This window comes from Bos mutus, chromosome 3 (assembly GCF_027580195.1).
Source record: "Bos mutus isolate GX-2022 chromosome 3, NWIPB_WYAK_1.1, whole genome shotgun sequence".
Classification (NCBI taxonomy): Eukaryota; Metazoa; Chordata; class Mammalia; order Artiodactyla; family Bovidae; genus Bos; species Bos mutus.
The window spans coordinates 102,370,297-102,393,485 of NC_091619.1; the positions used below are offsets into that span (position 1 = coordinate 102,370,297).

Below are 23,189 nucleotides of genomic sequence, written 5' to 3' on the forward strand. Positions count from 1 at the left end.
AGGGAAAGCTAAAGTCCTTGCTTTGTTTAATGGCTAAAGTATTATTATTTTGTCTTGCTGGACTGTTTTCCTTTCTTTCTGCATGTTCCCACTTCTCTGATTAAATTTATTCTTTGACTAAGGTTTTTCTACAGACAAAAGGCAAGCGGAGAGCATGGGTGAGGGTCCATTCTGGGAAGCCCCGTAGGGTCCTGCTCGGCCACAGTGTCACCGTCACATCACTGTGGTTTCCCCACAGGTGGCGTGGGCGTCATGTGCCCGCTGACGGAACAAGGCAAGCAGCTGGCTATCCAGGTGTCTAACATCCTGGGCATGGACTTCTGTGGCATCGATCTTCTCATCATGGACGATGGCTCCTTCGTGGTGTGTGAGGCAAATGCCAACGTGGGCTTCCTAGCCTTCGACCAGGCATGCAACTTAGACGTGGGCGGGATCATTGCAGACTACACCATGTCCTTGCTGCCCAACAGGCAGACCGGGAAGATGGCCGTCCTCCCAGGCTTGGCTAGCCCCAGGGAGAAGAAAGAGCCAGATGGCTGTGCTTCAGCTCAGGGAGTTGCAGAGAGCGTCTATGCCATCAACAGCGGGTCTACCTCCAGCGAGAGTGAGCCTGAACTGGGAGAGATCCGGGCTTCCTCAGCCAGCACAGCGGGGGCCCCGGCCCCCATGCTGCCTGACCCCAGCTACAACATTAACACCAGGATTGCTTCAGAATTAAAACTTAAGTGAATTCCTGCTTTTTGGCAGCACTGAAACCAAATCCTACTGCTTCCCTAGTAGTTTTGAGCGAATAAAATCTGGACTAGTGTGATTTCATTTGCACAGAAACTAGAAATCCCATCTGGGCACTCGGCATTCTTTCTAATGATGATTTAAGCAAATGGCCTAGCTTTGTGGTTTTTAGAAACACTAATATAAAAACCCTCACCGAGAACAACATCCCGACTGATTGATTTGAGACCGATGTCTGCCGCGAGCACTTGGATGTTACGGCTGACTTGGGGCACTAACTCTGTGCTGTGCTTTGGCTTTTAGCAGTGGAGCCCATTAAGTTGGAACTGCTTCTGGAGATACTGTACAAAAGAGCAACCACCCGACAGAGGCACGTGCAGAAGAGGTGGAATGTGACTGCAGTTGTGTGCTCTTTATTAAGAGTGTGTGTGTGTGTGTGTGCGCGCGCCTGTGTGTGTGTGAGAGATGCTCAGAGAATACACAGTCCCAGTGCTGTAAAAGAATCAGTCTCTGCTCCCCATCAATCGCCGTCTTGACCATATTTCTCTGACACTCAGGATATGGTGTTTCAAAGGGAGCTTCCTCATTAGCATCTTCAATGAAGCACTTTGTAGAAAGTGAGATTGAGCGTCCTTTGACTTCAGTGGTTGGCAGACATCCTGCTCTGTAACTGGAGCTTTCTACAAACTGCCAAGTATATAGACCCTGCTTCAACTACCGCCAGCCCCAGCAGCCCCTTGCACCTTTGCTGCCTTTGGCCTCAGCTGGAAATGCATTTCAGTGAGCTAGTGGCCACACACTTCCTTCCTTCAGCGTGCACTAGAACACCACGGACTTCTTTTCAGTGGGCTCCTGTTCACTTGACATCAGAAGCCAGTGGGTTTTTAATCCTAGAGAGCTACTGAAAAATAATCATTCCCCCTTCCTCTGCTGAAACTTTGTGTACTTAGCTATAGGAGATTTTCTCATACGAGTTGGTGTTGTGGGCCTGTTGGGTAGATAGAGCCATTGGAAACACACTCCAGTCCCATTGACATACTAGTCTTACCCAGGTTCCAGAGACCTGTCTTTACTCACTTTTCCACACTGGGGAGACTCAGGTATCAAGGATAACTCATTGCACATCTTATGGGGGGATGGTGAAGGGAAGTAGATAATGTTGACATGACACCAAGTACTTTCCATTTTAGCTCTTCTAGCAGAGATGATGACCCTTCCCTTGGGAGAAATCACAGAGATGGAGTTTTCCATTTCTGCTCGTATGAAGTATGACAGAAATGAACACGGCTACCTTTTTAACCAAATAAACTAGAACATATGCACTCAAGAGTCACCCTGTTCGTACTTACTTCCTTGGAAGACCTTACTCTTGAGCTGCAATGTTCCATGTGCCAAGACCACATAGACTTCCTGTTCGGAATTATCTCTGAAGCCATGCAAGAAAAGAGGCCTCACCACCTTATAGTCAGACCTCATTTTTTACATCACTCCTCCCCAGAGGTTATCCCAGGCTCCATCAGTCATTTTCTTAGACTTATCTTCTAATGCTCTTTGGCTGTTAAATCCTTCCTCAAAAAAGAAATCTACCCTTAAAGGACAAACACCAACAACATTAAGGAAGCGTACAGGTGGATGGCTCCAAGGAGGGTTCTAGAAATGTTCTGAGTAAGGCCAGCTTCCCTCGACTAACCACACATCTTCCCAAGGTGACTAGTTTGAAGGCAGCAACACCCATTTGGGTGTATGAATTCCTGAACTTCTGTAATGTAAAATGTGTGTCAAGTCAAACTAGTCCGTTTTCTTTCACAACACATTTAAATAGAAACTGGCTTTGAAAATAACTGTGGCTAAAATCAGATCTCACTAAGTAACAGTTGTACAACTGAAAACTGGAGATGTCGCCCTGCACAGTAGTAGTTTAAATACAGTCAAACAAGGTGCATGCCACTGAGCTGCGACTCCAGTCATGTGTCCGTACAGTTGAAAAATGATAATCCTTCACCTTTAGTATAGGTTAAGACATGTACCTTATCTTTACCACTCAGGGTGGGTTTAGCAGAATGGTTCTCGGTCTGTTCTCGTTGGAATTGGCCAGATGCTTTCTATGTAAACCTTTGAACCAAGTGACGACCTTCTGGAAGCTGCATCCACCCCTTCCCACAGTTTAGTGTAAGCTCAGTCTCTCCATTTTAACTAAGGGGATGATAGTGGGCCCCATCCTGAGCAGAGCAGCTAGAGGATGCTTCCAGAGTTGTCAAGAGGGGCCTGTTTTCCAGCTGCCAGTGACATCTGTAGTCATTGGCATCATTGCTCGGAACCCAGCCCTGTCTAGAAGCAGAGAAAGCTGGGGCACAGCTGGGTCGTAGCCTTGCTCCAGGATTTCCCACTCTGGCTGTGGGCCCTGTGAGCCTCAGCCAGATGGCTGGGTCGACCTCGTCACAGCTGCCCACAGGGCCTGCTGGAGGGAACATGGGGCACAGAGCCAACTCCTCATTCTGATTCTCCCCTTCAACAGCTGATAACCCTATACAATCAAGTTGACTCTGACCTCGATTTTTCCATTCTTCTGATAGGGGATATGCCTATTTTATTTACCTCTTGAGGGCGGTGTGCTTTGAGGTTGAAGTGAGTTAATTAATGAGACTGCATTATATGGGTGGTGGTAGAGAGATGCCTATAGCATCTGGTTTTTAACAGTTTCCTATCACCCCTCCTCTGGGAGGAGTTAAGGAAAGAGACCATAAATTCTTGGCTTTAGCACACTAAACAGTGGTGGGGGGGCTGAAAATGGATGCAGCTTCTCAGAGGTCTTAGGACCTGAAAGGAGTAATGTATTCAGCCTTCTGGATGTATCGTATATAACCTGAAACTCTTGACTGCTATATCAACTAACAGTCTTCCTTATGTAACATAAATTGCGGTGTCTGTATACAGTTTCCCCATTATCTGGTAGTAGCATCTTGAAACTGGTCAAAACTTGAATGCCAATAGCTCAGTCACTCAGAATATATATGATTCTGCACTTGGGAAAAATGTCTTCATGCTGTTTGTCTGATTGCTGAGGGGTATGGGTATCCCCCCTCGAAGGTGGATTTGGGGCTTTAGGTCTTGAGGGTCTGGTCAACAATGTAAGTGGATTATAAGCCATTAGTGTCACAATTGCAGACTCAGTGCCTGCAACTCAAAGGGGATTCCATGACCACTGGGGAAGGGATGAGGAAGAAGGGGAGAGGATGAGGAAGAAAGAGAAGGAGAAAGGTCTGGAATAGTTTTGTGACATTTTGGTGGAAGTGGTAAGTTGGGATCATCTGAAATTCTAGTGGGAAAAGGAAGAAATGGCTCTTTGGTGAGTTTGAATGAAAGAATCATGAATATGCGTTGATTAGAGGTAGGGATCTAACCTACTTGTTAGATTAGAAACTATTCTGTGTAAAGAAAATGAGATACATGGATTCCCATCTACCTTGGCAGAAGTAGGAGAGACACATCCCTTTTTTTTTTTTCTTTTTTTTTTAATTTTATTTTATTTTTAAACTTTACAATATTGTATTAGTTTTGCCAAATATCGAAATGAATCCGCCACAGGTATACCCGCATTCCCCATCCTGAACCCACTGGTGCACTGGGACACATCCCTTTTTTAAGTCCTGATGAAGGCTGGTCTTGAGAACACTCTTAATGTAAATCAGAGGAAGATTGAAGCAGCTAGCTTCAATCACTCAGGTAAGAGCTGACCCTCCTGGAAGTGAATGACCAAGAAAGCCACGTGCAGGCGATCACAGAACCATGTCAGAGCGTGAGTCCAAAGTCAGCAAAATGGTCTAACACTTCTTTTGCGCCCGAGGCTGAGCAGGCTTCTCTCTGCTGTTAGTTTATGCTGATGTTTTGGCAAGAGCCCTGACAGCAGCCCTCCTGTCACTGTCCCTGCAGTTAGCGTTCCCAGACCTGCTGCTGTAGCCTAGTATTAATAGAAAACCTGGGGCTGGTTATGGCTGCTTCTGAAACTCCAGCTCAGACTGTGGCTTAAAATGTTGTACCCAGAAGACCACCCAGTTCAGGAGTATGTTGTCTTAATCCTTTCTTAAAACTGCATTGCATTTTCTTTCCAAGTCTATGGCTACACTGCAGCCCGCCCTTCTGAAACACACAGCTGAGTTTGAAAACCTTGTCCCTTCAAGCATTTCCACTTCCTTCTCCAGGTGCAGTTCCCACACTGACCTGTGGCATGGTCCCAAACCTTGTGCTGGCACTCCAACCTTATTGGGAAGCCTTGCTCTGTCATTTCATATTCACTGGGGCTCGGAGGTGAAACTAAGGTCACCCACCGAGCCAGATTTGAGGCCACAGAAGAGCAGGACTTTGGAACCAGTTCAGTCTTATTCCATAGATGGAAATCTGAATCCTAGAGACCGTGTTCACTTAGCTGGTCAGCAGCAAGGCTGGGACCCAGGCAGTCTGGTTCCCCACTGGTTTGGCATACTGCCAGGGGTGTCTCTGTTCTTCCATGGCACTCAATATTTTCTGCCATCCTGGAGCCAACCTGTACCCATCCCCCTTCTGCTGAGCCTCTGCTCTGGATCAACATGGTGTGAAGGATTCGGTTCCTGGATGTGACTTTCAGGTAAGAGCTGCAGAGGTGTATATGAGATTTCCAGGTGCATGCTGGCTTATCACCTGTGCTTTCGACCAGCCAAGAGATCTTACCCCATCAGTGGTAGGATGTGAGAGAAGGCCCCTGCCAAGCTGACTGAAGGCTTCCTTGGCCCCAGTTTGATTCATGTTCCCTCACTGCAGAATGTCTTGGATTTCCAGAGGCCTTAGTGCCACCCCCCATGGATGCCAAGGGCATAAAGGCCCCAAGCTTCTCCCATCAGGCATACCTGAGGGGGAATCCTGATCGATAAACATGTTAGTTGCAACCAGCTGCAAAGTCAAAGGTTTCCTTCCACTCACAGGTCCACAGACATCCCCCTTACAACCAGCCACTAGGAGAGATTCTTGCCTGCTGTAGCCCATGTGTCAGCTGAGGACACCCTGCTCCTTGAGATCCAGAGAAGTCTGCTGACTGGGCCTTTGGAACTCCGTGATTTCTAAGGGACTTACATCTTGGGCAGTCACTGCTGACTCCAGACTTCTGCTTCCTCATTTAAGCGGCAGTGGTGTCTCATCTCTGCACTGCCTCAGCTGAGACGTGCTCAGTTCTCACCCCTACTTCCACGCACACCAAATTTCAAATGAGTCAGCATGGGCGTGGGTTCCTGTGTGTGTTTTGGTGATGTGGGAGGAAATGGGAGCCTTTACAGCAATGCAGACATGGAGCCCCCATTCATAAAACACTCATTTGATATCCTACAGAAGAATCCACTCACCTTCCACCCCACATAATATCTGTCTCCTTTCTAGGTCGCTTCAGTCGTGTCCGACTCTTTGTGATGCTATGGACCGTAGCCCATTAGGCTCCCCCGTCCATGAGATTCTCCAGGCAAGAATACTGGAGTGGGTTGCCATTCCTTCCGGGGAATCTTCCCAACCCAGGGATAGAACCCACACCTCTTACATCTTCTGCATTGGCAGGAAGGTTCTTTACAACTAGCGCCACCTGGGAAGCCCTTCTTGGGACCAACCAAATTCATTTATGTTTTCATGGATGGCAGCAGAGTCATTCCTTTTTTTATTTGATTTTTTAAAATTTGATTCCTGCCAACACCCCTACCTTCAAGATTTCACTTTCAACCATGGGTGGCTTATTAGAGGCATCTTCCTGAACAAAGATCACTCCCTCCTCAAGAGGAACTCAAATGCTGTCTCTTAGGGTGATACACTGATCATTCCCACTACCCTAGCCAGGCATGACAACCACCATAATCACCCTTAGCTGTCAGGCTCATCATGCTTTTTGGAAGCCAACACAGATGGATGTAAATGGTGCTGGTTTGAGTTACCCAGGTTCAAATCCTGGCTTGATAACTTATGGCTTATGTGACCTCAGGAAAGCCACTTAATCTTGCTTAACCTTTGCATCGTCACCTGTAAATATGGTAGATAAACAGTCTTGAATGTGAAGCTCTTAACCACAGATCTGGCTTTCAGCAGTTTTCCTCTTCTTGCTTCCTTCACTGTCAGCAATCACAAACAGCTCCCGCTTGTGATCATGGCTCAGTGCCAAGGGATAAAAGCTGGCAGACGGCAGCTTTACAGCTGGGAAAAGAGATGCAGGGGAGGGAGGGCACAGGGCTGGTGGCTGCTCAAGCGTGCTGTGGTTCAGGCTTAATGACTGAAAGGTCCCATCTATCCCTGAGATTCTGTGATGCTCTAGTGTGAGATATAGAGGGTGTATCTGGCTTAGAAAAATCCTAGAGGAAAGGCTGCCACAGACAACTGGGAGGCTGGAGAGCAGAGAAGCAGCGTGACCTTGGATGATTTAGCACCTGGCTTCTTTGGCCCTTCCTGTATTCGGTTTACTGGCTTTGCATCAAATGGAAGGAGGAGATGCCAGGGATTTGAATTAAATCTCTCAAACAGAGGCTGAGGGGAGTCAGAAGGCTGGGGGAGGGGGGTGAACTGTGTAGGGAACTCTGAGAGTCCGACAGCACCATCTGGACTTGGCAGGGATGACAGCCTTGAGAGCAGATGGAACTAGCCAGTAAAGCACTAAAGTTCTGCTGCCCTAGGCCTGGCCCCCATCGGACCCCCAGGATCGCCTGTTTAGAAGGAACACTGATTCTACTATCTGGAGAGAGCATGGTCTCTTAGTCTAGAACTAAGAAAGGTCTTCATGGTGGCAGGACCAGGCAGGTGGCTGATTTGTTTAGTTCTACCCAGGGGTCCCCAGAGTACCTGTGGTGTGCTGTACCAGATTGGACCAGCCCATGAGAGCGGATTGTTACCTTTTCAGGAATTTTGTGAGCTGGTTGTTAAAGGCAGCCATCATGCAAGCCTGCCAGGCTCCTCTGTCCATGGGATTCTCCAGGCAAGAATACTGGAGTGGGTTGCAATGCTCTTCTCCAGGGAATCTTCCCAACCCAGGGATCAAACCCAGGTCTCCCACATTGCTGGTGGATTCTTTACCAGCTAAGCTACCAGGGAAGCCCAAATTAAATATATATTATATAAACCTACAATTAAAGTATATTTAAAACATAGGTAAAAAATAATCAAAACTCATCACTGCATAATTATTTTACTACCTTTTACTATTGTCTGTGCCCCTGAGGTTATTGATATCTATTGTGTTTGTATAGTGGAAATGCCACAGAATGGTGTGCAGCTGAGCATCTATACCCAACTGCACTGTTCAGTGACATCACATTGGTAATCTGAAATCAACCATGGTGGGGATATCCGCCTGCACAGAGATGGGCAAACACAATATATCGTTTTCCCCCCTGGGGAGATAAAACTGGTGTTTATCAGCATACCAGTGCCAGTGGGTAACCAAGAAAGAAACTGATATACTGAAGAATTGAAACATCTTGGTTCCACGGAGGTAGCATGTGTGATGGATTCCTCAGAAGCCAGTGTCATAATGTGCAGAACTGACTTGCAGAAAAACACTTGAAAACACAGCTTCTCTGCTTGTTCTATTTTTCTGTTTTTTCACACATGAGAAATCTGTTTGGTTTGCTCCTGAACTTAGGAGTTTTTGAGGCTCTGTCTCACCTGTGGGCTATACTTCAGCTAAGTTCCCCCCAGAAAAGTGAATGTAGTTTTTCTTGCCTAACTAGCAAACGGAAGATGTACCACAAAGAATATATCTCCAGATTTCCCTGGTGGTCCAGAGGTTAAGGATCCGCTTTCCAAGGCAGGGGACGGATGAGTTTTGATCCCTTGTCAGGGAGCTTAGATCCCACATGCCTTGGAGCAACTAAGCCTATGCATCACCGCAACTACTGAGCCATGTGCTGCAACCAGACTCCATGTGCCGCAATGAAAAATCCTGAACAATGCAATGAAGATCCTGCGGGGTGCAACTAAGACCCAATGCAGCCAAATAAATAAAAATAAATATATTTAAAAAAAGAATATATCTTAACTAGTCACCCAAAGAGCTTGTTTCCAAGTGGTTTGAACAGTAATAACAATGTTAACTTCTCCCACAGGGAAGAAATCATTTCTAAATGACTGTTTTGCTGGTTTCGATTTTGATTAAAATTATTGCCATGGAACAGAATGCTTTGTTTGCCTTTGTCCCCAAATCTCTGTCCCTTTTGGTGGTTCTTTTTCAGTAAAAGTCACATGCTGAATCTACATTTTACTATTTTCATATCATAAAATGAGGAAAAGGCTTCATAGAAACTTTGTCCTATTCACTTGCACGCCAGCTGCATTCTGAAAAACCGTAATTTTCCTTTCAAACGCAGAGTGCTGTCTGAATTGTAATGTTGCCAACTCTCAACTGTCAAGATGATGGAGGAAAATACTAATGCAGATGGTATGAGCTTGTCGTGGGCCTGCTCAGCATACTCTCCTGGACTGACTTTAGAATGAATGCAAATAGCAAGTGAGAGCTGATAGCCATTGGGAATGGCTGTGTGGTGCAGGAAGGGTCCCAGGGCACTGGAAGGATCTGGGTACCCACCGCAAGAGCCTTTAGAACTTGTTTGCATGACATTTCCAAAGACTTCCTGGGAGAAACAATGATCAGAGCTTCAGGAACTAACTCCAGGCAGCCCCAGGCCTGAGGACCTTGAACGAAGGCTGTTCCCCAACTGGTGAGGGTCAGGGAGCCCCACCCCACACTGCCTAGGAAGAGAGGCACAGGGATAACGCTTCACTGTGGCAGCCAGGCTGCTGCTCTGCTGTGCCACCCACATTGTCCTTCAACCAAACACTGGGAAACGTGACCCGAACTTCTTTTTTATTTTATATGAAATTCTTCAAATGACATAAAAGTAGAGAGGCTGGTTTAATGAATCCCTCTAGTTTTAAATAATCAAAATTTTCTATTTTTACCTATTTCTTTTCTTAAGCATTTAAAAACAGTTCCCACGCACCATATCTTTTCTCCCCTGCATACTTCAGCAAGCATCTCATTTTTAAGACAGATTTCCAGCACTTCCCTGATGGTCCAGTGGTTAAGGATCTTCCTTCCGATGCAGGGGACACGGGACAGGGCCCCTAAGCCCACTCACTGCACCTACCAAGCCCACGCACAGCAACTAGAGAGCCCACGCGCCGAGTCAACAGAAATTTCCTCAGGATGCAACGAAGATCTCGTGTGCAGCAGCTAAGACCCGACACAGCCAAATGAATATATTTTTTTAAAGTCTATTCCACTGGCTATCTATTTTACATATGGTAACATATATATTTCCATGCTACTCTCTCAATAGCCAGTTGGAATTTGCTACATGTCACAGGGAGCTCAAACCAGTGCTCTGTGACAACCTAGAGGGGTGGGATGGGGTGGAACCTGGGAGGGGGATTTAAGAGGGAGGGAACACATGTATACCTATGGCTGATTCATGCTGATGTATGGCAGAAATCAGCACGTATTGTAAAGCAATTATCCTCCAATTAAAACATTTTAAAATGTCTATTCCACTTAAAAAAAAAAAGAGCGAGATTCCCTTATGCCTATACCACATACAACAAAATTAACAGTAATTCCTTGATTCTAATACCCAGTGCATAGAAACTTCCCCAAGTTGTCTCAGAAGAACTGGATTTACTGCATTGTGGACCAGTGTGCTCGATGGGGCCTGAGGTCCCTGGGAAGGGTGGCACCTGCTTTCCCACCATCCCTTCTGTGGCTCTGGCAGAAACCACGCTGAAGAGGCTCCAGCAGAGAGGTCTTTAGGCTGGCTGCAGACACCTGCCCCTGGTGTTTTAGCTTGGGATTTCCTCTCCCCGAGGAAAAGAGCCAGTGGGACTTCCCCTCCTGGTGTCCGATGGTCCGTTGTCATCCCCTGAGACTGTTCCTGCTTTGTGCTGCTGACACCCACCTGGCTGTCAGGCTGGTTCCCGTTTCACTGCTTTCCCTGCAGCTGTGTTTTTCACTGCAGGAGTTTCCTCAATCAGGGAACAGGCTTCCCCCAAGGATTACCGCTCTTCCCCTGGCCTCAAATCTACGGTACTCTCAGTGAATCACGGTTCTTTAGAGCTCCCAAGAGGCCTTGGCTTCTTCATTTGTTAGAAATTTTGGCTGAATCCCTTCTAAGTCAGACAAGATTTGAGTAGCAGGACCTTGTGTCACATCTAAAGGCCTAAAGAGACAGCAACCGGATGCACTGCGCTCAGGGATGCTCTTTTGCTCTAAAGCGAGGGTCCTAAACTCCGGGATCTAATGCCTGATGGTCTGAGGTGGAGCTGATATAATAATGATAGAAATAAAGTGCACAATTAATGTGTAATGCACTTGAATCATCTCAAAGCCACTCCACCCCCTCTTGTCTGTGGAAAAATTGCTATCCGTGAAAATGGTCCCTAGTGCCAGAAAGGCTGGGGATCACAGCTCTAAAGAGCATCATTATGACAATGGGTGATATCGGAATTAAAGTCTGTATTTCATTCTTTGACAGTATCCTACTAATGATTAATTTCCCAATTTCAATGATTGTACTAACGAGAATATGTAAGAGAGTGTCCTGGTGTTTAGAAGATCCATATTAAGTATTGAGGGATAAAGGAGCATCATGTCTGCAACTCACTTTCAAACAATTCAGAAAATAACGTGTATTTATGGAGATAAAATGATAAGGCAAATATGGTAAAATGTTAATGTCTGGGGAATCTGAGTGAAAGACATATGGGAATCCTTTGAATGAATACTCTGGATAAATCTGAAATTATGTCAGCCTCTTCTCCGTTAAACATTCTGTTTCAGGGCATTTCCTGAGGCTCTTGTCCTTCTTTCTCTTCTCTTCCCTGGGTTGTCTCCTTCATTTTCAGAGTATTAATTACCATCTACATGATGCTCTTGATCTCTCAAACCCAGGCTTCTCTTCCTAATGTCAGATGGCATGTCCAGTTTCCTGCCTTTTCATCGCCCCTCAGTGTTTCATAAGTATCTTTAAACTCACCATGACCCAGTCTGAATTCACATTCTTCTCTCCCTCCCACAAACCTGCTCCTTTTCCAGGCCTCCTCAAGTGAGGGCACAATGCTGACCACATGTTCAGACCAGAGGAAAGGGAAACACCCCAGCAGTCATTCATGGCTGCTCTCCTGCCCCAACATCCAGTGTTTGTTTCTTGTGTAAAATTTGACTTTCAAGGCCTGAATAGTCTTTGCTCGTTGAAAACTTTTCTTCCTTATTCTTGAAGATGTTCTAGGATTGTTTCTTGTTTGCAAGCAAGGGACAACATTTATAATATATAATCTAGGTTTTGTATCCTGATCTCAATAGTAAGATTGCTTACATGCTTTTCAAATCTGCTGTTTATTTAAATATTTATTAATTATTGAAACTGTCTGTATACGCATATATATTAAATAAAATATTTATCTCCATCTCATCATCATCCATCTGATGAATATCAGGAAAGATGTACTTTTTCTAGCAAACAAAATGATGACATTGTTTGTCATTCAAGTAATGCTTCATTATCTTTTCTGAAGCACCTACTTTGCCAGATGTGTGTTCTGTGTGACCTCTTGTTCCTGAGATATATTATGCCTCATAGAGCAGTTGTGAATACAGAAACCTCACTTGCATGGCATACATCTATAGTAGGACCTACTGGTGGCAGAGCACTGTGGTGTGCTAAAGTTGTGCAATGATAAAATATTGGTGAGTGGGTACTCAGAGCAGCTACTCAGTGTCAATCTTTGTTACATAAAGGTTCGTAGACAAAATGACATAATTTGTAACAGTGCATATGTACTTGCTAGTAGAGAACATTTATCCAGCCCTTTCAGAAATGATCCCTCAGCTCCACACCTGCAAATTCTATTGAAGAGGCTTAGGGAAGGTTATCTGGTGGCAAGATAAGAGATAATCTTATTTCCCAAGTGCCGGGAGCCGGCATATTGCATATTGAGTGCAGCACTTTCCACAGCATCATCTTTCAGGATCTGGAATAGCTCAACTGGAATTCTATCACTGCCGGTAGCCAGTGTGAGGAACTCCGCCCATGACAAAGGTCATGAGGAAGGAGGCTCGGCATTCGCAAAGGCGGGATCGAGCTTCAGGAGTCCCCCTGGAAATTCTCGAGCATATACCCCCAAAACCAGAGTCTGCCTACTTTCTGCTTTGTGCTTTCACCTACACCTCTGACTTTACGGGGGGCTGTCCCCCACTACCTCTCTGAAAAAAGAGTTAGCTTACAGCTCCAGTTAATAATTCCTGGGTGTGACGGTGTTTAACTTACAAACTCCTTTGGAAATCGTCTAGCCTGCCTGAATAGGTTTTTCCGGCCACATGTGATTGTTCAGAGCCTCCCAACTGTGAGAGGCAGGAGATGTTCTAAACTGTCTAAACACAGATTCTTTTGAGTAGTTAAAAGATTGATTAGAAATTGTATTGGTGAAGGGATTTTCACTTGTTGGGCCAATGTTTGCTGCTAAGTTTCCATATCCCTTACCTGCTGTGTCCCTGGCAGTGTATTGATTAATATAATTGGTGTAAGTAGTAGCTTTAATGTTTGTAACCTGGGACCCTTGAGTTAATTCTTTTTCTTGTTATAGCCCACCACACCTTTGCTCTGTAGGAATGCAACTTTATCTAATGCTTTTTTTTGGAGGGTGGCTCCTGACCAATCACCTTTAGAGAAAAATAAGTTTTCTGAAGAAAGGGTCTTAAAATGTTAACAGGCCTCCGGCCAGAAGATGATGCAAATCACCTAAGCTTTTGCATGTGATAAGTTTGCAGGAAGAAAGCCTGGTTTGCTGCAAGACTCTACCCCTTCCCCATTATCCTCTATGCATAACTTAAGGTATAAAAACTACTTTGAAAAAATAAAGTGCGGGCCTTGTTCACATGAAACTTGGTCTCACCATGTCGTTCTTTTCTCTTACCTTCTGGCTGAATTATTCAGCCTCTTTTCTCCACTAAATTTCCTCACTGAGCTATCCTCATTCTATTAGCCGGGGCTGGTCTTTATATCCTTAATTAACATTTACAGTTGTTTGGATCTGCCTGCTAATGCAGAAGATGCTGTGATACCTTTTGGGGTTCAATTTTAGTTTCCTGGTGCAGTGGGAAGATCCCTGCTAATTGAGATGCAGGAACTGGGTTCAATCCCTGGGTTGGGAAGATCCCTTTGAGTAGGAACTGGGAACGCACTCCAGTATTCCTGCCTGGAGAATCACATGAATAGAGGAACCTGGTGGGCTACAATCCATGGGATCGCAAAGAATCGAACACAACTGATCATTTATGCATGCACACAAATCACATTTCATAGAGAGCTTCAGAACTAGACTATGTCCTGCATCACTGTATCATGTATGAAAGTGAAATACATTTTCATTGAAGAGTCAAAAAAGAGGGCAAAATAAAACACTTTTGAATCAGTGAAAGAAACAAAATTTGAGAGTTTTCTATCAGCAAACTCTTTATTATTTACAAAATAATAATAATAATTGTGATTTGTGGGTTCAAGATACACATGAAATAAGTAAAAGTAGTGATACATAAGTTGGGGAAAGAAAATGCAGTTTAAAGGTTTTAAAGTTCTTGTATGGTTCAGGATGAGGGTAAACAACCTGAATAACTTTAGACTTTGATAAATTAGGGATGAACATTTGAGTTTCTGGAGTAATCACTTAAAGAATAGAAACACAGTGTATAACCTGCAAACTAGCAGATGGAGATGGGGGAAGGTAGAAAATGGAATGAGAAAAAATACATTATCAGTCTAAAAGAAAGAAGAAGGAAAATAGAACATGCAATACAAATAGAAGACACAGAATAATAGATTTAAATCCAAAAACTTTAGCACAGAAATAAAATGTAAATTGACTAAATGATAGTTTTTAAAACTACAGATATAAAAATATCTAACCATACTATTTGTATGAGAGGTACATACAGAATGTAAGGTTACAGATTGCTTGAAAGTAAAAGGTTTTAAGAAGAAATAGTGTTAGTCAGGGTTTAGTTGGGAAAACGGTAGTTTCCTTAAGCATTTTGAGTAAAGAGACTAATTTTATGTAGGGAATTAGAATCTTACATGATCTTTGAAATGGTTGGATAATCAGGAAGCCAAGGTCAGAAAGGTTCTTTTATAGGAAATCTGCTTTCAGGAAAGCAACAGTGGGTGATTCTCAGGAAGATTAAGGGCTCCTCCTTCTCATCTTGCTTCCAAATATTGTGCAAATTGCCCCTCATTGGCTGAATTTATTCTAGATTCATCAAAGGAAAGAGATAATGGGAACTGTAGTTCCATGCTTCCCCTCTGAAGCAGAGGTAAATGCTTAAGCAGAGGTAAATGATAACACCTAGTTAATAACAAGCTATCCAGCCCCAAAGGAAATAGGCATAGTTATATCAGTATCTGGAGAAGGAAATGGCAACCCACTCCAGTGTTCTTGCCTGGAGAATCCCAGGGACGGGAAGCCTGGTGGGCTGCCGTCTATGGGGTTGCACAGAGTCGGACACGACTGAAGCAACTTAGCAGCAGCAGCAGCATGTCAGTATCAGACCAAAGTATTCTGAAAGAGGCACTCCCCAGGTCAGTAGATGCCCAATATGATACTGGAGATCAGTGGAGAAATAACTCCAGAAAGAATGAAGAAACAGAGGCAAAGCAAAAACAACACCCAGTTGTGGATGTGACTGGTGATAGAAGCAAGGTCCTATGTTATAAAGAGCATTATTACATAGGAACCTGGAATGTTAGGTCCATGAATCTAGGCAAATTGGAAGTGGTCAAACAGGAGATGGCAAGAGTAAACGTCGACATTTTAGGAATCAGCGAACAAAATGGACTGGAATGAGTGAATTTAACTCAGATGACCATCATATCTACTACTGTGGGCAAGAATCCCTTAGAAGAAATGGAGTAGCCATCACAGAAAACAAAAGAGTCTGAAATGCAGTACTTGGATGCAATCTCAAAAATGACAGAATGATCTCTGTTCGGTTCCAAGACAAACCATTCAATATCATAGACTTGGTAATCCAAGTCTATGCCCCAACTAGTAATGCTGAAGAAGCCAAAGCTGAACGGTTCTATGAAGACCTTCAAGACCTTTTAGAACTAACATCCAAAAAAGATGTCCTTTTCATTATAGGGGACTGGAATGCAAAAGTAGGAAGTCAAGAAACACCTGGAGTAACAGGCACATTTGGCCTTGGAGTACAGAATGAAGCAGAGCAAAGGCTAATAGAGTTTTGCCAAGAGAATGCACTGGTCATAGCAAACACCCTCTTCCAACAACACAAGAGAAGACTACACATGGACATCACCAGATGGCCAACACCGAAATCAGATTGATTATATTCTTTGCAGCCAAAGATGGAGAAGCTCTATACAGTCAGCAGAAACAAGACTGGGAGCTGACTGTGGCTCAGATCTTGAACTCCTTATTGCTAAATTCAGATTTAAATTCAAGAAAGTGGAGAAAAACACTGGACCATTCAGGTATGACCTAAATCAAATCCCTTACGATTATACAGTGGAAATGAGAAATAGATTTAAGGGACTAGATCTGATAGACAGAGTGCCTGATGAACTATGGATGGAGGTTCATGACATTGTACAGGAGGCAGTGATCAAGACCATCCCCAAGAAAAAGAAATGCAAAAAAGCAAAATGGCTGTCTGGGGAGGCCTTACAAATAGCGGTGAAAAGAAGAGAAGTGAAAAGCAAAGAAGAAAAGGAAAGATATACCCATCTGAATGCAGAGTTCCAAAGAAAAGCAAGGAGAGATAAGAAAGCCTTCCTCAGCGATCAATACAAAGAAATAGAGGAAAACAACAGAATGGGAAAGACTAGAGATCTCTTCAAAAAAATTAGAGATACCAAGGGAAAATTTCATGCAAACATGGGCTCGATAAAGGACAGAAATGGTATGGACCTAACAGAAGCAGAAGATATTAAGAAGAGGTGGCAAGAATACACAGAAGAACTGTACAAAAAAGAGCTTCACGACCAAGATAATCATGATGCTGTGATCACTCACCTAGAGCCAGACATCCTGGAATGTGAATGGAGAAATTTGGAGAACTCAGCAGTGGCCACAGGACTGGAAAATGTCAGTTTTCATTCCAATCCCAAAGAAAGGCAATGCCAAAGAATGCTCAAACTACTGCACAATTGCACTCACCTCACATACTAATAAAGTAATGCTCAAAATTCTCCAAGCCAGGCTTCAGCAATACGTGAACCGTGAACTTCCTGATGTTCAAGTTGGTTTTAGAAAAGGCAGAGGAACCAGAGATCAAATTGCCAACATTTCCTGGATCATCAAAAAAGCAACAGAGTTCCAGAAAAACATCTATTTCTGCTTTATTGACTATGCCAAAGCCTTTGACTGCATGGATCACAATGAACTGTGGAAAATTCTGAAAGAGATGGGAATACCAGACCACCTGATCTGCCTCTTGAGAAATCTATATGCAGGTCAGGAAGCAACAGTTAGAACTGGACATGGAACAACAGACTGGTTCCAAATAGGAAAAGGAGTATGTCAAGGCTGTATATTGTCACCCTGCTTATTTAACTTATATGCAGAGTACATCATGAGAAATGCTGGGCTGGATGAAGTACAAGCTGGGATCAAGATTGCTAGGAGAAATATCAATAACCTCAGATATGTAGATGACATCACCTTTATGGCAGAAAGTGAAGAACTAAGCCTCTTGATGAAAGTGAAAGAGGAGAGTGAAAAGGTTGGCTTAAAGCTCAGCATTCAGAACACTAAGATCATGGCATCTGGTCCCATCACTTCATGGCAAATAGATGGGGAAACAGTAGAAACAGTGGCTGACTTTATATTTTTGGGCTCCGGAATCACTGCAGATGGTGACTGCAGCCATGAAATTAAAAGACGCTTACTCCTTGGAAGGAAACTTATGACCAACCTAGACAGCATATTAAAAAACAGAGACATTACCTTGCCAACAAAGGTCTGGATGGTCATGGCTATGGTTTTCCCAGTAGTCGTGTATGGATGCGAGAGTTGGACTATAAAGAAAGCTGAGTGCTGAAGAATTGATGCTTTTGAACTGTGGTGTTGGAGAAGACTCTTGAGAGTTCCTTGGACTGCAAGGAGATCCAACCAGTCCATCCTAAAGGAGATCAGTCCTGAGTGTTCATTGGAAGGACTGATATTGAAGTCAAAACTCCAATACTTTGGCCACCTGATGTGAAGAACTGACTCATTTGAAAAGACCCTGATGTTGGGAAAGATTGAAAGCAGGGGAAGGGGACGACAGAGGATGAGATGGTTGGATGGTATCACCGATTCAATGGACATGAGTTTGAGTAAACTCTGGGTGTTGGTGATGGACAGGGAGGCCTGGCGTGCTGCAGTCTATTGGTCACAAGAGTTGGACATGACTGAGCAACTGAACTGAAAGTCAAAAACATTCCTGGAGATAAAGAGAATCACTCCAAAATACAAAAAATAAGGATTCAATTCACCAGGAAAATATTTGAATTTGTATTTGCCTAATAATCAAGTCCAAAAATATGTAATGCAAAAATTGATAGAACTGCAGGAAAATCATATTGGAGGGATTTTATATACCTCTCTCAGAAATAAATTAAAAATTCATCAATAAGATACAGAGTTTGAAAATGTGGGGAAAAAAATTGATTTAATGGACATATATAGGGCCCAATAACTCCATTCTTTACTAGCACACACAAAACAATTACAAATACATATTAACTATACCCTGGGCCATGAAAGAAAACTTCAAATAATTTCTTACAGTCAAAATTGTACACAGAATATTTTATGATCTCAATAAAATTAAGTTGGAAAACAACAAAGAGGTAATTAAAGTCACCATCTTTTAGAAATTAAGAATCATACTTCTAAATGGCTCATGAGTCATAAAAAATTAAGATCTATTTAGAGCAAATGATAGTAAAAATACTTTTAATAATATGTGGGATCAATGAAAGCAGTATTTAGAGATAAAATTATAGCTTTAAACGCAAATCTTAGAAAAGCAAAAAGACTGAAAATAAATTACTAGACATGATGCAAAAAAGCAGAACATTATGGGCCATAACCAAAAGGAAAATCAGTCAACAGGAACAGTAAATTGAAGCAATAATTTTATTAATATATGCAGTGGAGAAGGATTCTTGAAGAAGAATTCAGGTGTGGAAAGAACAGAAAACAGGGAGGAGGGGAAAGAGGCCAGTGACTATCGTAAAGAAGAGAGCTCGAGTTTAACGAAAGGGATGTTGAAGGACTTCTTTAGAATAAGGACTTTCTAATATTTTCCTTTAAATTATCTGCTGAAGAGCTGTTCATCCTTCTCCTCACTCCCCCAAACTTCATTAAAGATCTCTTTGGAAGCGCTGGCTCATATTTGAGGTGAGAATCAAGAAGGAGTTGCGTCCCTAAAGAGATGAAAAAAAGAGCTACAAGACAAGATGTGGGAGGTGTGAAGGTAACTGAAGGTAAAAATGAAAGCAAGAGACAGGTAGAGAAGTAAGGCCTCTGGGACTTCGCAGTCTTTGAGAATCCTAAGTACACCCCAAGGGGATTTTACAGATCCGAAGGGGCAAGGTAGCCAGCGGACTTATTTTTATTCATATTATATGTGTCTGGGTGAATTAATTTCAGTGAGGAATATAAAACTCTCTGATAGGTCCTTTTTTTGGGGGGGGATAGTTAAATTTTTACTGAAGTATCGTTGATTTATAATATTGTGTTAATTTCAGACATACAGCAAAGTGATTCATTTACACAACCATATGTGAGGGAAAATGAGCCATTTCAGGTTGTGTTTATCACCTGGGGAGATGATACAATATACATTTAAAAATTAGGAAACAGAGTGTACGTAAGACTGATCTCTATCAGATATATTTTTATGTCTAGAAAAAATATCCAAAATGTTAGCTATGGCATCTCTGAGGAGTTCTGAGTGGTTTCTATTTCTTCTTTATATATAACTGTCCGTCATAAGTATGAACACTCCGTAAGTATGTATTTTTTTAAAGTTATGTTGAGGTAACATTTTTTTCTTTTTAAAAAGTTTTTTTAATTGGAGGATAATTTCTTTGCAACATTGTGTTGGATTGATTCCATACAGCAACACGAATCAGCCATAGGTATACATATGTCCCCTCCCTCTTTAGCCTCCCTCACATCTCCCACCCCCATTCCACCCATCAGAGCTCCCTGTGACATCCAGCAAATTCCCACTGTTTTACGTACGGTAATGTATATGTTTCCATGCTACTCTCTCAACTTGTCCCACCCTCTCCTTCCACCGCTGTGTCCATAAGTCTGTTCTCTGTATCTGCATCTCTATTGCTGCCCTACAAATAGATTCATTGGTACCATTATTTTAGATTCCATAAATATGCATTAATACATGATACCTGTTTTTCTGACCTACTTCACTCTGTGTAACAAGCCCTAGGTTCTTTCACCTCATTAGGACAGACTCAAATGTGTTCTTTTCTTGTGGCTGAGTAATATTCCATTGTATATATGTACCACGGCTTCTTTATTCACTCATCTTAAAGCGGACATCTAGGTTGCTTCCAGGTCCTAACTATTGTAAATAGTGCAGCAGCGAACAGTGGGATACATGCATCTCTTTCAGTCATGGTTTCCTCAGAGTATATGACCAGCAGTGGGATTGTTGAGTCACATGGTAGTTCTAGTCCTAATTTTTAAAGGAATCTCCATATTGTTTTCCATAGTGGCCATATTGGTCCTTCTTTTTTCTAATTTATTTTATTTTTGGCTGCCCTGAGTCTTCATTGCTGCACATGGGCTTTCTCTAATTGCGGCGAGTGGGGGCTACTCTCTGGCTGCAGTGCACAGTCTTATTGCAGTGGCTTCTCTTGTTGCAGAACGTAGTCTCTAAGGTGGACGGGCTCAGTGGTTGCAGCTCGAAAGCTCTAGAGTGCAGGCTCAGTAATTGGGACACATGGACCTAGTTGCCCTGTAGCATGGGGAATCTTCCCAGACTAGAGATCAAACCACTGTCCACTGCATTGCAAGGTGGGTTCTTAACCACTGGGCCACCAGCTAAGTCCTTTGACAGGTCCTTGATTTGCATATCCTCTCCCTGGTTTAGATCTATCCAGAAAGCCAAGAGCTAATGGGCAGGCTCCTTGGTGAGTCTGGAGCAAAAATGACTGTGCTAAATGACCAGAGTCCTCAATGGGACAAGCTGATAGTCAGGGCCATACCTGGGCCATCTTAGAATGTAAGGATGAGGTTGAGTGTGTGGGGGCAGTGAGTGTGTGGGGGCAGGGGGTCACAGAGCTAGTATGTGAGGAAGCTAGGATTTGAACCAGGCATGTCTGCTCCAGTGCCTGCACTCAGTCCCCGACATCACAGGAGACCTTCCAGAGTACTTCTGCCCTAGAAAGTAGAGATGACTCGCATCCACTTCAAATAACTCTCTGAGGAAAGAGACACCAGCTTGAAAGGGTAATTTAACCCATCTATACTGGAGCTCCTTGAAAGGCCCCATGGGCCTTATCTGCCCAAGACCTACAATTTAGGTCTGCATTTTGCAATTTCCTTTCTATGTGTCACACATCCTTTTTGTTCCTCCATTCCTCCTTTACTGCCTGCTTTTCCATTAAGTGGATCTTTTCTAGTGTGCCACTTTAATTTCTTTGTTGATTTTAACTGTTTTTAGAGTAATCTTCTTAGTGATTGCTCTAGGAATCATAATGGGCATTTTAATCACAATCTACCTCAAATTAATGCTAACTTAATTACAGCAGAATAGAGGAACTTTACTCCAATATAGCTCTAATCCCTACCCCTTTCTTTGGCAAAGAGCTATGAAGCATGAATCACTGGGAGACCTCTGAGAAATAGGATAAACTATTTGCAGTTTAATTATGAATACCTTGTTAGTGAACTGACAGCACATTATTCAAAGTTGTACAAAGTCATAATAAACAAGAGTTTTACTGATCTCTGTGCCAAAAGCTCTACATTCCCCCAACATATGCTGTGTAACAATAAAAACACAGCTACGAATGCAGTCCCAGGGGAATGGGGTGGGTACTTCAGCAATTTATAGCACCTCACTGCCCCTATGCAAGGCTGAAATGTATGAGATGCTCAATCATCCCTGATTGAGCACAGCTCATGGGTCACTAAGTAATGGGTTGAGCTTCCTCAACTGAGATGAGATTTAGTAAGTCTTGAATGGTGTTTTGTTCCTGGACACTCAGCTTCTGTTTTTTGGCTAGATGGAGGGCTCTCAAGGCATATTCCTCTGCCTGAAAGAGAATTGCAGAGACAAAAGGAAATTGTCACAGAAAAGTATTATATTGGAAGCCCCATCTCTGCTCAGCCCCAGAAACACGGGCAAGGATCCTTCAACTTCTCACACCACCCACTGAGCTCTTTGTGAAAACTTGTGAACACATGAACTAGGTCTTCCTAGCTAGCCTCACGTGTGGGATGAGGGTGAGAGAGGTCAGGGAACAGGACAATCTGGATGCTGAATTTCTGAGTTTATAGTGGACAAAGTCTCTTTTCTCCATCTCAGGGCCCTTTGAACCAACACTGAGAGGCATAGAGGTGAGAGGTGCCACCAGTAAATTGCCATCTGGGGAGTCCGGGTGGCCCAGAGTCTTGATTTAGACAGAAGTTTCACAGGACATCTTGAGACAGACTCTGGCTCATCTTTCCTTCCTTGCTACCTTCCCTTCTTTCCTCCCTCTCTGCCTTCCTTTCCCCTTTCCCTCCTTTCTTTCAATAAACATTTATTGAATGGCTACTGTGTTTCAGAGACTGTGACTATAGGCAGAAATTCCTAACCTTGTGAAATTTACTATATAGCAGGAGAGACAGGCAATAAACAAGACAAATAAGTAGAATATGATGGTGTCTTAAATAGTGATTCATGCTAAGAGGAAAAACTAAAGCAGGCAGGAGGACAGAAAGCATTAGCGATGGCAATGCTGCTACTGCTGCTGCTGCTAAGTCGCTTCAGTCGTGTCCAATGGGGGTTGTCATTTCAGACAGAGGACAGGGAAAGCCTTATTCAAGAGCAGATAGCTGATTCCAGACCTGAAGGAAGCAAGGTACCAATCTGAGTAGACAGAGGTGGCCCTTTCTTCTAAGAACCTCTTGCAGATCTAACATCCTTAAAATACCTTGGAGGAATGACTTCTTTGAGTAGAAAATGGGACCCTGAAATGCAGAGGTTTTGTCCACAGTAAACCTGGAAATGCAATGAAAATGCTTCTCTGTGCCCTGACCCCGCTCACCTCCATCCCACAGGGGGTGGCTGTCCCTCCTTCATGCTCCTGAAGCGCCCCAGGCTTTGTTATCTCTGTTGTAACCCTCTGATCCGGAACTCCTCCAGGCCCTGGTGTACAGTAGGTGCTTAGTAAAAG

General features: G+C 43.4%; 2 protein-coding genes across 2 annotated transcripts in view; one reads left to right on the forward strand and one right to left on the reverse strand.

Annotated features, from left to right (window-relative positions):
• RIMKLA (ribosomal modification protein rimK like family member A) overlaps window positions 1–8,896 on the forward strand; it is a 40,279-nt gene extending 31,383 nt beyond the window's left edge. Inside the window, exon 5 of the mRNA XM_005888969.2 lies at window positions 239–8,896. Within this exon, the coding sequence (XP_005889031.1) occupies window positions 239–729 (491 nt within the window). The 3' untranslated portion in view covers window positions 730–8,896. The remainder of the gene's footprint in view (window positions 1–238) is intronic.
• Window positions 8,897–19,987: 11,091 nt separating this feature from the next.
• ZMYND12 (zinc finger MYND-type containing 12) overlaps window positions 19,988–23,189 on the reverse strand; it is a 36,475-nt gene continuing 33,273 nt past the window's right edge. The window contains exon 8 of the mRNA XM_005888970.2: window positions 19,988–22,060. Within this exon, the coding sequence (XP_005889032.1) occupies window positions 21,939–22,060 (122 nt within the window). The 3' untranslated portion in view covers window positions 19,988–21,938. The remainder of the gene's footprint in view (window positions 22,061–23,189) is intronic.